The 13,101-nt window shown below is 41.2% G+C and overlaps 1 protein-coding gene across 8 annotated transcripts in view; it reads left to right on the top strand.

The window, feature by feature from the left end:
- Window positions 1-8,301, top strand: part of SLC18B1 (solute carrier family 18 member B1) — a 45,351-nt gene extending 37,050 nt beyond the window's left edge. For 7 of the 8 annotated variants that reach the window (XM_073789607.1, XM_033867746.2, XM_033867747.2 and 4 more), the window contains 7 exons: window positions 368-469; window positions 1,781-1,872; window positions 4,285-4,380; window positions 6,028-6,102; window positions 6,799-6,892; window positions 6,989-7,041; window positions 7,269-8,301. In XM_073789607.1, the coding sequence (XP_073645708.1) occupies window positions 368-469; window positions 1,781-1,872; window positions 4,285-4,380; window positions 6,028-6,102; window positions 6,799-6,892; window positions 6,989-7,041; window positions 7,269-7,335 (579 nt within the window). In that variant the 3' untranslated portion in view covers window positions 7,336-8,301. The remainder of the gene's footprint in view (window positions 1-367; window positions 470-1,780; window positions 1,873-4,284; window positions 4,381-6,027; window positions 6,103-6,798; window positions 6,893-6,988; window positions 7,042-7,268) is intronic. The other variant, XM_033867742.2, reaches the window with a different exon arrangement.
- The last annotated feature ends 4,800 nt before the right edge of the window (window positions 8,302-13,101 follow it).

The following is a 13,101-nucleotide window of genomic DNA, read 5'->3' as shown; positions in this document are numbered from 1 at the left end:
TATAAGAGTAAGACAGGGCTTCCCTGGTGGTGCAGTGGTTGGGAGTCCACCTGCCGATGCAGGGGACGCGGGTTCATGCCCCGGTCCAGGAGGATCCCACTTGCCGCGGAGCGGCTGGGCCCGTGAGCCATGGCCGCTGAGCCTGCGCGTCCGGGGCCTGTGCTCCGCAGCGGGGGAGGCCACAGCAGTGAGAGGCCCGCGTACCGCAAAAAAAAAAAGGGTAAGACAAAAATTAGGAAGGTTGCTGACTGTTAGTAGTAGCCTCATGGCAGATAGTAAGAGCTGAAGAAATGGTAGAAGGAAAAGATAGATATTTATTGAAAAAATGACTTAACCATGTAACTTTAACACAGGATTTCTTTTACAGTTTAATTTACCAGCTGGATATGTGGGACTGGTATTCCTGGGTTTGGCACTATCCTACGCCATTTCTTCACCACTGGTGGGCCTACTCAGTGATAAAATGCCAGTATGTATGCTCTATCGATATTTAAGAGTTACTTTTGTATGTCTAGACTGGTGGTTGTCCAACTGTACTTCCTGAACTCTAGAGGTCCACTGATTAGAATTAAAATATTCAGTTTTTAAAAAATTTTATCTTTATTGAGGTATAGTTGACAAATAAAATTGTAAGATATTTAAAGTATACATCATGGTGATTTGGTATACATACACCCTGAGAAAGGATTCCCTCCACCTGGTTAATTAACATATCCATCACCACAGTTACCTTTTTTGGGGGGGGTGGAGAGCAGTGAGAACATTTAAATTTTAATATATTCAATTTTTTAAGCTGATGGAGAGGTTTCAGTGTGAGGTCTCAGTATGTGCCAACCTGCCATCACCCTGAACAGGTTCACTTTTTAATTGCTTAATCTGGGAAAAGAGGACGAGTCTTATGCTAAAACTGTTGAAAAACTCTTGGATTAGACTTTCTAAAGGAAAAAGTTCCCTTGATGCAAAAAAGTGGTTTGACCTTAATAAGTAGGGCAGAGCCCCAAAAGTAGTTAGGACTTGACCAAGTTGAGAGGATAGAATTCAGTTTTTCTGTGGGAGTGAAAGGATTGGTTGTGTAAATATGCCTCAGTTATCCCATAGCCATCCTGACAGAAAATCCTTTCTAGTCTCCTTTAACTAGGTCTAAACCATTCAGTCCAGATGACTAGTATACAGAGCTAGTACTGTTAGCCAGGTCTCAAGCTTCTATGACTTTAGTGCTTATTTTTGTGTTTCCCCTCTTAATTAGATGTGGGTATATACTTATGAAGACTTATCACATGGAGGTTACTTGGTAATCCAGGTGGAAAAAAACAAGTGTCTTAAACAGTGTTTGTAACTTAGTGTTAAGGCATAGCCTAATATAACTGAACAGATACCGTACCTCTATAACTGTTAGCCTGTGTTTGAGTAGTTTATAAGGAAACATTTTATTTGGAACTTTTTAATAATGTGAATTTTCTAGATAGTGCATCCACTTGGTCATTCCTTGTGGTGACTGCTTTTTAAATTGTTATATTTGGAACAGTTTATCATGTGCAAAATCTACAAGACAATCCCTTTCCAAGGAATACTTGTCCTTTGCTCAACCCCTGTCTTGGGGTATATTGCACTTGCTTTTGTGTTTACCATCTACCTGTTTTCTCTTACATGTAAAATTTTGCTTTCTCCAATGTATTTGGATTTTTTAATATCATGACTTGTGTTCTTCAATGATTTCGTTATTTTCCTGAACTATGGAAGATCTTTACCTCTAAGAGTTTCTGTGGTCTTTCTTTATCAGCATCTAAGGAAATGGCTTCTCGTTTTTGGAAACTTAATCACAGCAGGTTGCTACATGCTCTTAGGACCTGCCCCATTCTTGCACATTAAGAGGTAATTTTTTTTCTTCTTTTGAATTTGTGGCAAAATAACATTAGGAATTATTTTAAAAATTTTTGGTGTAACACTGATATGCTTAGTATCTTTGAATCTTATTTAAATAATTACCAGATTTAGGACTATATTGAATTGTTTGTTTTACTGACAGTATTACTGGATGCTAGCAGTGATCTAGGCAAACAGGAATGCATAAAATCTGAATCAAATGATAAAAATGCTTATTCTCCCTTTGTATTTCAATTGCACATTTGTACTTTATTTTAGTTAATTTTTTTAAAATTTATTATTTATTTTTGGCTGCGTTGGGTCTTTGTTGCTGCACGCGGGCTTTCTCTAGTTGTGGCGAGCATGGGCTACTCTCTGTTGTGGTGTGTGGGCTTCTCCTTGCGGTGGCTTCTCTTGTTGCGGAGCACAGGCTCTAGACGCACGGGCTTCAGTAGTTGTGGCACACGGGCTCAGTAGTTGTGGCTCGTGGGCTCTAGAGCTCAGCCTCAGTAGTTGTGGCGCACGGGCTTAGTTTCTCCACGTCATGTGGGATCTTCCTGGACCAGGGCTCGAATCCGTGTCCCCTGCATTGGCAGGCGGATTCTTACCCACTGCTCCACCAGGGAAGTCCTGTACTTTATTTTAAAAGTAGCATTTGTTATCTACCTTTAGCTGATAGTTCTTAGAATATACTTTTGTTTTTTCTATTCCTTCTTGCCCCTTGAGGAGGGAACTAGATCATTTTTGTTTCTGTATCATCCTTAGCATATGGTAGCTACTTAATAAAGCTTGTTTATTTTTTATTTTTTTTAACGAAGATGTTGGGGGTAGGAGTTTATTAATTAATTAATTTATTTTTGCTGTGTTGGGTCTTCGTTTCTGTGTGAGGGCTTCCTCTAGTTGTGGCAAGCGAGGGCCACTCTTTATCGCAGTGCGCGGGCCTCTCACTATCGTGGCCTCTCTTGTTGCGGAGCACAGGCTCCAGACGCACAGCCTCAGTCGTTGTGGCACACGGGCCTAGCTGCTCCACGGCATGTGGGATCTTCCCAGACCAGGGCTCGAACCCGTGTCCCCTGCATTAGCAGGCAGATTCTCAACCACTGCGCCACCAGGGAAGCTCAAGCTTGTTTATTATCATTTATTTTCTAAAATAAAATGAGCTACTTAGAGCTTTTTAGGTACCTCTGGGACAAAACATGATATGGATAAAGGAATGATTTCAGAGTCTTTCAGATTTGGGTTTGTATTTGGGCTTTGCCCCTTCCTTGGTATGTGAACTTGAGCAAATAATTTAACTTCCAAGAGCCTCAGTTTTCTTATCCACCAAAAAAGCCAATAATAGTACTGTTGAAATAATTTTCTAGGCTCAAGACAGAGTGACTGCAGCCCAGGGTGCCATGTCAGCAAACCAAAACTTAGAAAACTTTCATGTCCCTGTAAATGCTCCTCTTGACCAGAAAAGCAGCCTATCCCGTCACCCAGTCACCCCCAAACGCCAAGCCACCAACTGTGGGCCGCTCACCCCAAACAAGATGGACTGCGTAGCCCCAGACAATCAGATATTACCTGTTTTTCTCTTCCTTGTTTTTTTTTTGTGTGTGTGTGGTACACGGGCCTCTCACTGTTGTGGACTCTCCCCGTTGCGGAGCACAGGCTCCGGACGCGCAGGCTCAGCGGCCATGGCTCACGGGCCCAGCCACTCCGCGGCATGTGGGATCTTCCCAGACTGGGGCACGAACCCGTGTCCCCTGCATCGGCAGGCGGACTCTCAACCACTGCGCCGCCAGAGAAGCCCCTCTTCCTTGTTTTTTTTTTCCTTATCCTGTCAAAGCTTCCTGCCTTCTATCCCATTTTTCAGTTCTCCAAAATGAGACCATCCACTTCATGAAGTGTTAAATAAAGTTTGTTTGTATCACCTAGATTGTCTTCCTTAATCATTTTTAACAGACTTACATGGCAGGGTTGCTGCAAGCATTCAGTAGAATAATGGATATGAAGTAACTGACGTAGGGCCCGACATGGAACACGTAGCAGGTTCCTGTCACTTCCTTTACCATTTTCCGTCTCTGCCATTTTTCAGTCAGTGGAATTTCAAAGCCAAGTGCTTGAAGGAGCAACATTGACATTTTAACCAACTTTGAAAGGCTTTTACATGGTGATAAGAAAGCAGGTCGACTCTGGGCATGTGACATGTGTGACCAAAGATATTGGGATAGCAGGAGAAATTGATCGTTGGCCCCCCTCAAAAATGTAAGGAGTTAAAAGGTGCTTTCACTGAACAAAATGGGATCAGATGGGGGTAAGGACCAGACTAGTCATGTCATCCGTGAAGCGAACTTGTCTGAGATCCTGCCCGCCCTCCTTGGTGTGAAGCTTTGCTGTCTCTTTAAATGTTAATTTTTCTCCCAAACTCTCTTGCAGTCAGCTCTGGTTGTTGGTGCTGATATTAGTCATAAATGGTATCTCTGCTGGAATGAGTTTAATTTCAACTTTTCCAGAGATTCTCAGCTGTGCACAGTAAGTTACTTCCATGGCTTGAAGAACTGTATCGTGATTAGCAATAAACATCACAAGCTTCCTTGACTTTCTCAATGTTGTAGGATGTTGGATATTTTTTTACAATACTAAATCTTCATGATTTCGTGTCATGCAATATTGTGATATAAATAGTATAAGCAAAAGTACAATAATATAAATGATAATATATAGTAATGTTAATACAATGGTAGGTAAAATGGGTTGTGGCCAGAGGCTTGGCTTAGTTTATACCTCGGTACAGGTATACTTCTGAAAAGCCAGAGCACATATATGTATAACTGAAGCACTTTGCCGTACAGTAGAAATTAGCACAGCATTGTAAATCAACTATACTTCAATAAATTAAAAAAATAAAGGCAAAGCACAGTGGGAAGTCCTCAGCATCATTTCCCTCTCATAGAGGAGGTCCACACAAGGGCACAGAGTGACCAGGTAAATGGATTCTAGTAGCAATTCCAATGTGTGGGTTTTTCCTCCCTCACACCACCAAGCTGGGTGTCCTGCAATTCAACTAATTCTGACACTATTTACCGGGAGATAACACCAGATCCCACAGGTTAAGGGCTCAGTCCCACAAGAGTGCCTCTGCTTCAAATGCCAGTTTCAAATGCAGGTTGTTACCTATGTTTCTGACCGACTGGCTGTAAACCAGAGGTTCCAACGACCCCCTCCGTGGGTTCTCTTCATTTGCTAGAGCAGCTCATAGATCTCAGGAACCCAGTTCACTCACTAGCTACTGGCTTACTGCAAAGGATATTAAAGGATACAGATCAGCGGCCAGATGACAAGATATACAGGGCGATAAGGTCCCAAGCAGCAGAGCCTCTGTCCTTGTGGAGTTTGGGGCCCAGCACAATGGCACATGGAAGCATCTGGCTTCCCAAGCATCACTACATATGCATGGCTGATTAAATCATTGGCCATTGGCGGTTGATTCAACCCCCACCCCCTCTCTTTATGGGGGAGGGATGTGTGGGCCTTGAAGTTCCAGCCCTCTAATCATATGTTGGTTCTCCAGGCAACGTGGGTGCTAGTCCCAAAGTCATCTCGTTGACATAACAAAAGACATTTTTTTTTATGGCTTTCATCACTTAAGAAATTCCACGGGTTTTAGGAGCTGTGTGCCAGAAATGGGGATGAAGGCCAAATGTATCTTTGTCACTTGGCCATCAGTCTTTTGTTTAATAGGCATAAAGATGAAGCACACAAAGTGAACTTGAGCAGGGAGAACCCTGATGGCTCTGCTGTTGTCAGTTCAACAAGCCTCAAAGCAATGCGGAGCTGCCTCTGTATTTTCTAAAGGTTGCCCATCGTTCTCTCTACCTGTTCATCTCATTTGAAGAATTTCTTAGTTAATTATATACTTTAATAAACATTTAATGCAAGTGGGTCACGATTCTTAATATTGTATCCTATATATGCAGTAGAAGTATTTTTAGAAAACCCTGGAGGAAATATTACTAGAGTAATATCTTCAAGTGAGATTAGCTTTTTATTTTAGAAATGGAGTATTCTTGCTGTTGGGTTTATCCAGATTATCCCTGGTTTATTTTTATACCATACACTATTCTTTTGTTTCACTCAGGTTTCCTTTTTAACCACAGACACACTCGTTTCTCTTTGCAGTGAAAATGGATTTGAAGAAGGATTAAGTACCTTGGGACTTGTGTCAGGTCTCTTTGGTGCACTGTGGTCAGTTGGGTGAGTAGCTATTGAATTTCATTCACACCTGCAAGTTGGAAAATGCTATCCCCATTTTACAGATGAAGAAATTGAGACACCGAGAGGTCAGATGAGTTGCCAGAAGGCACGTAATTCATTTAGGGCAGAGCTACAGTTCTTATCCAGCTGTCTGACTTCAAGATCAATGGTTATACCAGCAGTTTTAATACATAATCAAAATGGTCTCATATACTTTGTCTTATTTAAGTGATATTTTAAAGTTCCTTTAACAGGATCCTGTCTCAGTTTTGAAAATGTATTCATTTATTCATTCATTTGTGTATTTATTTTTAACTCTCTATTATAACAGAGGGATAACTGTATGCTGGCCATGTAGCTATCATCACTAAGTATGTACTGAGTTGTTTTAAATACAAATAGCTAGAAGAGTAGAGAGAATAATATAAAGGTTCTTTTGAATGCATATCATCTTTTAAAAATTTTCATATAAGGCACCAACTTTTCAGAAGCAGTTATAATTTTAGGATTGTTTAAAAATTTTAAACATCATCACTATCAGGTAGAATTATTTTCTTACACCTAATGCTCTGTCCAGGAATTGGCTTTTTTCGTTAGTGTTTATAGTTTCAATATAATGAATTGAAGCAGTCATGCAGCCTATAAGGAGTAACTTTTTTTTCGCACTATAATCCTCTTTCTTCTTTTCATTGTTAGTGCTTTTGTAGGACCAACGCTGGGAGGATTTCTGTATGAGAAAATTGGTTTTGAATGGGCAGCTGCTCTGCAGGGTCTCTGGGCTCTGACAAGTGTGAGTAATTAGTCTTTTACTTTCATTTTCCTTATGTTTATGGAGAAATGTGACTTGGATAATTGACATTAACCAGTACCTTTCATTGTGTTCAAGGGACTAGTGATGGGCTTGTTTTATCTATTGGAGCATTCAAGGAGAAGAAGGAGGTATGGTCAATTCTTGAGTTTTTTTCCTCCCTTTAAAAGTTGGCTTGTGGGAGTGGAAAAAAGGCACCATTTTACATCCATTCTTCCACTCTGGAGATTTCTGGGCACTCTGAGCCTCATCACTTGATAGGCACATTTACAGAAATAGTTGGATAGAGATGTAGGTACTGAGTTTTTTTTTTAAGGTGAGAAATATTGAGGTTGGCCTCTTCTTTCCTTCAACGTAGATCTAAACTTCAAAATAGCCTCGGCACAGAGGAGGAACGGACTGCTCTCTTGCCTGATGAAACGTAGCCTTACCTTAGGGATCCCTACTGATACGGGGCTGGGAGATGGATGCTCCTGGCCTTGAACTTCATCGCTGGAAGGATTTTCCTAATTTTTACGTACAAAACTCCATGGACTCCACACCAGCATCCTGAAATTGTTAACATAGTTTTCGATGATCCTGTGTTGGGCTGCACATACTGTTGTCCTGAAGAGCTGGCCTGCTGAACCAGCCGTATTTGAAACCTTAAGTATGCGAAGAGTTGTTGAAAATCAACAAAAGTTTTTGGTTTTGAGTGACCAGATTTGGCCCTGAGGATGTTACTGACTCTGGGTGTCCTGTTTCCTCTGTTTACTTTTTATTCTGAGGGCACTGATTCTGTGACTGTACCCTTTTTATTAACAGGGAAAGAAATGAATTGATTTGATATGCTTAAAAATAATATAAAGATAACTCAAAATATACATAATAATTACTGTGAAATCAGTTTTTAAAATATTTGCTTTCTCTGTGTCCTAAGATTTTTTTGTTTTTGTTCAAAAGGCAAAATTCCAGCCTACCATGGAAAAACTCTATTGCATACCCTGGCCATCAGCTCTTCTAAAACTATTGTTTGTGTGAAAGATACAAGAATAATATTACGTAACACTTCCAATTTTGTAACATGCTGTGAATTAGGATCTGGATTTATAAATAATGCTTTGTATAATATTATTCATTTCCCTTAATGTCTCTGTTTTAGTTCTATCATTTAAAAAAAAAAAAAGTACTCCCAATAGTTGTATCCCATTCCCAGAGCAAGTGAGCCCCCAGGAATGCTTGTTCTATGTTAGGGAAGGGGTTCCTCTGACTTCAGGTAAAATCCATGCTGTCGTTTGAAGTGAGTGAATCTCTGCTGTGCAACTCTCATACCTCCTGGTCCATTTTCATGCTGTAGTAGCCCCATTTACCCACCCACCCCTTTTTAGTAAAAGAAATGTTTTTTATCTGTTTATTAATTCAAAAATATTTATTGAATGCCTTCTCTGAATTGACATTGCACTTGATTTTACAGATTTAGCTGTGATCAAGATAAACAGAGTCTAGTCTTTATGGAACTAATATTCCAGTGGAAGGGACAAGCAAGAAATAAATACCAGAATCTCTAGTTATCTTGCAGAGATGCTATGATGAAAAACAAAAACCTGGTGATATGAAAGAGTAATTGGCTGGAGCTGATTAGGTGTGAGGATCCTCATTTAGGTAAGGCCTTGAACTGAGCTCTGAAGGATGAGAATGAGGCAGCCATTCTGAGGGGAGAGCCCTCCCTAGCATGTGCAAAACGGCTTGACATGGTCAAAGAGAAGGCCGTGGCCCACATGGCTGGAGTCTAGTAAACAGAGGAATTTGGGCGGGGGAGAGGAGCCGGCTTTTGAATGGAGGATTCTAGAATTTGATTCATATTTCAGGAAGGTCATTGTGTTTGCAGGGCCAAAGTGAGTGGGGATGCGGATTACCAGGGGTGGAGGGAAATCTTTGGAAGCTTTGAGAGAGACATTAATGGTTTGGATCAGGAAGGTGGTGCTGAAGTAGAGAAAAGGATGTGTTTGGAAGTAGAACCAACAGGGTTTGCTGATAATGGACAGAGAAGGGGAGAGAAATTCAGGAAGACTCCTAGGATTTGGCTTGAGGGCATGGGTGGTCAACTGGTGCCTCTTAGTGAAACGGGGAAGAATGGGAGAGAAACATATCTGGAAGAGGCACATTAAACCATGCCCTTTCACACCACCATAAGGAAAAAATAAATAAAATTTAAAGGATCACAATACCCAGGTTGGAGAAGATGGACAGCAACTGGACCACGGACTGTTTCGGAAGACTGTTTGGCATTAATTCCCCAAACTGAATATTCACAGTTCCCATGAACTCTTCACTCTCCTCCTCCCCGCAAGTCCCTTCGCCCTGAGAACTCCAGAGGCTGGTCCCTTGCCTGCCAAGCACAAGTGGCCTGTCACCTGCTTACCGGAGCGGCACCAGGACGAGTGTGACCGCAGCCCCCTGCACTCGTGTGCACTGCGGAAAGGGCCAGGCCTCGATCTCCCGGGTTAAATCGTCCTGGCCCCTCTCCAGGGCTTTCCTTCCTTGGGCGCAGGATGCAGGCTAATGCGGGGCCGCCCCTCGTCCGCCCAGTGGCCGAGGATGCCGCCGAGTGCCTGTAGTTCCCATTTGTACCACGTGGGGCCGCTATTAAAGCACCGCGGGGATCCCGCAGCTCAAAGCCGGGCCGCGGCGCCCGAGCTCGCACCGTTCCCACCCGGCGTCCCGGCGTCACTCAGGGCTGTCAGCCTATTACCGTTACCAGCGCTGTTGACTGTTGAGACTAGTTCAAGGTCAACGCAAAGATTCCAGGCTTACTGGCTAGAGAACTTTTTGTTCCCCCTCCCAACATGCCGCTGTCAGTACCTACTGTAGATACCAGTGTATTTAAAGCCGCTTTGTACAAAAACAACTTTGCCCCTTCCTCATTTTATGATTTTGAAGTATTAAGATAAATGACAAAAAAAAAGTTAAAAATATGAGAAACAATAGCAGAACTTTGAACCTTTTGAAACCAAAAGGTAGGTCAAAATTATCAAAGGAAACCTGTGTATGTGTTTATATTTATATATATTTATATTCATCTAAATGTAACAAAGTGCCCAATTTAAAAGCACTTTTAAAAAAATGAGACTGAATGTAGAATATAATAAATTAAAAAGTATCTTTTATGTTAAGGTCACGTTGCAACCTATACATATATGACATACAGACTAATCCCAAGGAAAAATAAAAAGGACAAATTTTTTTAAATCACAAATCGTTTTTTCAATTAAAACTTTTTAAAAATGTTTGAGGTAATTGTTGATTCACATGCAGTTGTAAGAAATAATACCCAGAGATCATCTGTCCTCTTTACCCAGGTTCCCCCAATGGTAACATCTTGCAACACTTAACAGTACAATATTATAACTAGGATATATTGGTAGAGTCGAGATAAAGAAAGATTCCCAGTCTTCAGTTGCCCATGCCCATACTTTTCTCTCACCCTCACTCCCTCCTTACTCTCTGGCCATCACTAATCTGTTCTCCATTTCTGTAATTTTGTCATTTCAAGAATCCTGCGTGAATGGAATCTATTGTATGTTATTTTGGGGGATTGCCTTTTTCATTCAGCAGAATGCTCTTGAAATCCACCCACATTGTTGCATGTGTCCATAGTTCATTTCTTACTGAGTAGTATTCCATGGCTTGGTTATTCATCCATTGAAGTGCATCTGGATTGTTTTCAGTTTGTGGGTAAAACAAATTAAGATGCTATGAACATTCATGTACAGGTTTTTGTGTGAAGATGTCTTCATTTCTCTGGGATAAATGCCCAGGAATACAACTGCTGAGTTGTGTCGTAATTGCATGATTAGTTTTTTTCCCCAAATAACCCATATATTTTACAAGGGAAATTTGATTTGGACAATAAATATTAAATATCATACATCAATGCAATATTCTATTGTTTATTAAGTTATCAAGATTTAAATATGTTAAACATACCTTCTCATATCTAGCTGGCAAAAGAGGTGGGTAATAAATACTGACATAGCCAACTAATTTTCATTAAGTACAATTAATAAGTGAGAAGTAAAACCGATATCTTTTATTTATATACGATCATAGCAAAAGGGAATGATCCAAAGACTATGATAGTTAGCTTTCCTTTGGTCTCACTGTCATATGTCCTCAACTTGTGAAATAAACACGCAGGAGAGTAAGAAACAACATACTTAAGACAGAAAAAATAAAATGTTATCCAAAGTACTAACAAATGAAATAAAAGCCTACTTATTCAGTTTTTCATTAGGAACAACTAGCAACTCTTAAAATACTTGCACTAGTTTCTTTCAGAAAATCCGCAGCTCCACTTCAAATCCCAGTTTATTTATAGGTGACAATCTGAGAAAGCATGATGTTCAGTAATAACTTCTGGTTTATAGTTTAGTGCAATTGCATCAACAGTACTAAAATAAGCCAAATGCATTTCTGGTTGATCATGGTCAACAGTAGCACAAGTACAAAAAGCAGTATATTATTATCATTTTTTACGTTTTTGTCATTTAAGATAAATTTGAATACCAAATCAGTTAAGTCATGTTATTATATGTTTCAGAAATGACAGCCATGAGGGACTTTCCTGGCTGTCCAGTGGTTAAGACTCTGCGCTTCCACTGCAGGGGCACCAGTTCGATCCCTGGTCGGGGAACTAAGATCCCACATGCTGACCATTGAGGCTAAAAAAAAAAAAAAAAAAATGACAGCCATGAAATCAGTTGTTGGATGAATATGAATAGGGTTTTTTCTTTTGAGAATTAAAACCAGTGTAGGTATATATTTCATTTGAACATATTGACCTGAAACAAATAGACAGCCAGATATTTCTTCAACAAAGATGGGTTTATTTAGAATCAATAGAGAATTGCAATTCAGGGTTTGTACAAGTGCCCACACAGCAAGGGAAGGAGAACACTTTTATAGATGGAAAAAGGAAGTTGGGAGGGCTCTGGTAAAAAAACAGCCCATGGGGCTTCCCTGGTGGCGCAGTGGTTGGGAGTCCGCCTGCCGATGCAGGGGACGCGGGTTTGTGCCCCGGTCCGGGGGGATCCCACGTGCCGCGGAGCGGCTGGGCCCGTGAGCCATGGCCGCTGAGCCTGCGCATCCGGAACCTGTGCTCCGCAAAGGGAGAGGGCACAACAGTGAGAGGCCCACGTAAAAAAAAAAAACCAAAAAACAAAAAAAACCCCAAAAAAACAGCCCATGGTGTTTCGTTGGTTGAGTTCTTGCCAGGAAAGAAGATGAATTTTTCTTTTCCCTGTTGGGCTCTGCTATCCTCGCAGGGTGTGAGAGCTTCCTCTCTGGTCTCCCAACTTTATTGAGATTTCTGTTTATTAATTTTTTGCAAACATCACACTAATACTTTTCACTTTCAGAACTTAAGTGAAATGAATGGCTATATTCATTTCCTCTGTTTTTTTCTCTTGCTGTTACTGGTTTGCTTTTGCCTGTTTTATTTACTTATCTGATAAAGATCAGAGTTTCCTGGTTGTCGATGTGTCCATTCCTAAGAGCTGGGTCCAACCTCTAGATCTGAAACACGAATAGTGTGAGGAGAGGGATGTGCATTAAGTGGCACTGCCGTCTGGTAGTAAGGAAGCTGCAGGATTTAATTTCATGCGTGTCACTGAAAACTCTCTGAAAGAGCAAATATTCTTGAGGTGAAACAGCATTATTAATTGGAAAGAAAAACTGCATAAGAAAGGAAGATCTGCCCACACTTTTCCATTCCTGTACCTGGTGAATGTGTCTTAATGCAGCTCTCAGGACTTTGGTTAGTTGATTCAGAAGAGCAAGAAATCCCAAACAGGGCTTCCCTGGTGGCTCAGTGGTTGGGAGACCGCCTGCCGATGCAGGGGACACGGGTTCGTGCCCCGGTCCGGGAAGATCCCACATGCCGCGGAGCGGCTGGGCCCGTGAGCCATGGCCGCTGAGCCTGTGCGTCCGGAGCCTGTGCTCCACAACGGGAGAGGCCACAGCAGTGAGAGGCCCGCGTACCGCAAAAAAAAAAAAAAAAAAAAAAAATGTCCCAAACAGATGCTGCACATTAATTGATCTTCCATATGAACAAATTCCATTTAATAAAGCATAAGGTTTGGATTCTGGGTGGTCAAAGCAGACAAACGCAGACTTTGGCTTTTCTTCTCTGTCTTTGAATATAGTCACTTTGG

Source organism: Tursiops truncatus, chromosome 12 (assembly GCF_011762595.2).
Source record: "Tursiops truncatus isolate mTurTru1 chromosome 12, mTurTru1.mat.Y, whole genome shotgun sequence".
NCBI lineage: Eukaryota > Metazoa > Chordata > Mammalia > Artiodactyla > Delphinidae > Tursiops > Tursiops truncatus.
The sequence above is the reverse complement of the archived record's forward strand: the minus strand, read 5'-3'. Positions and strand labels throughout refer to the sequence as shown.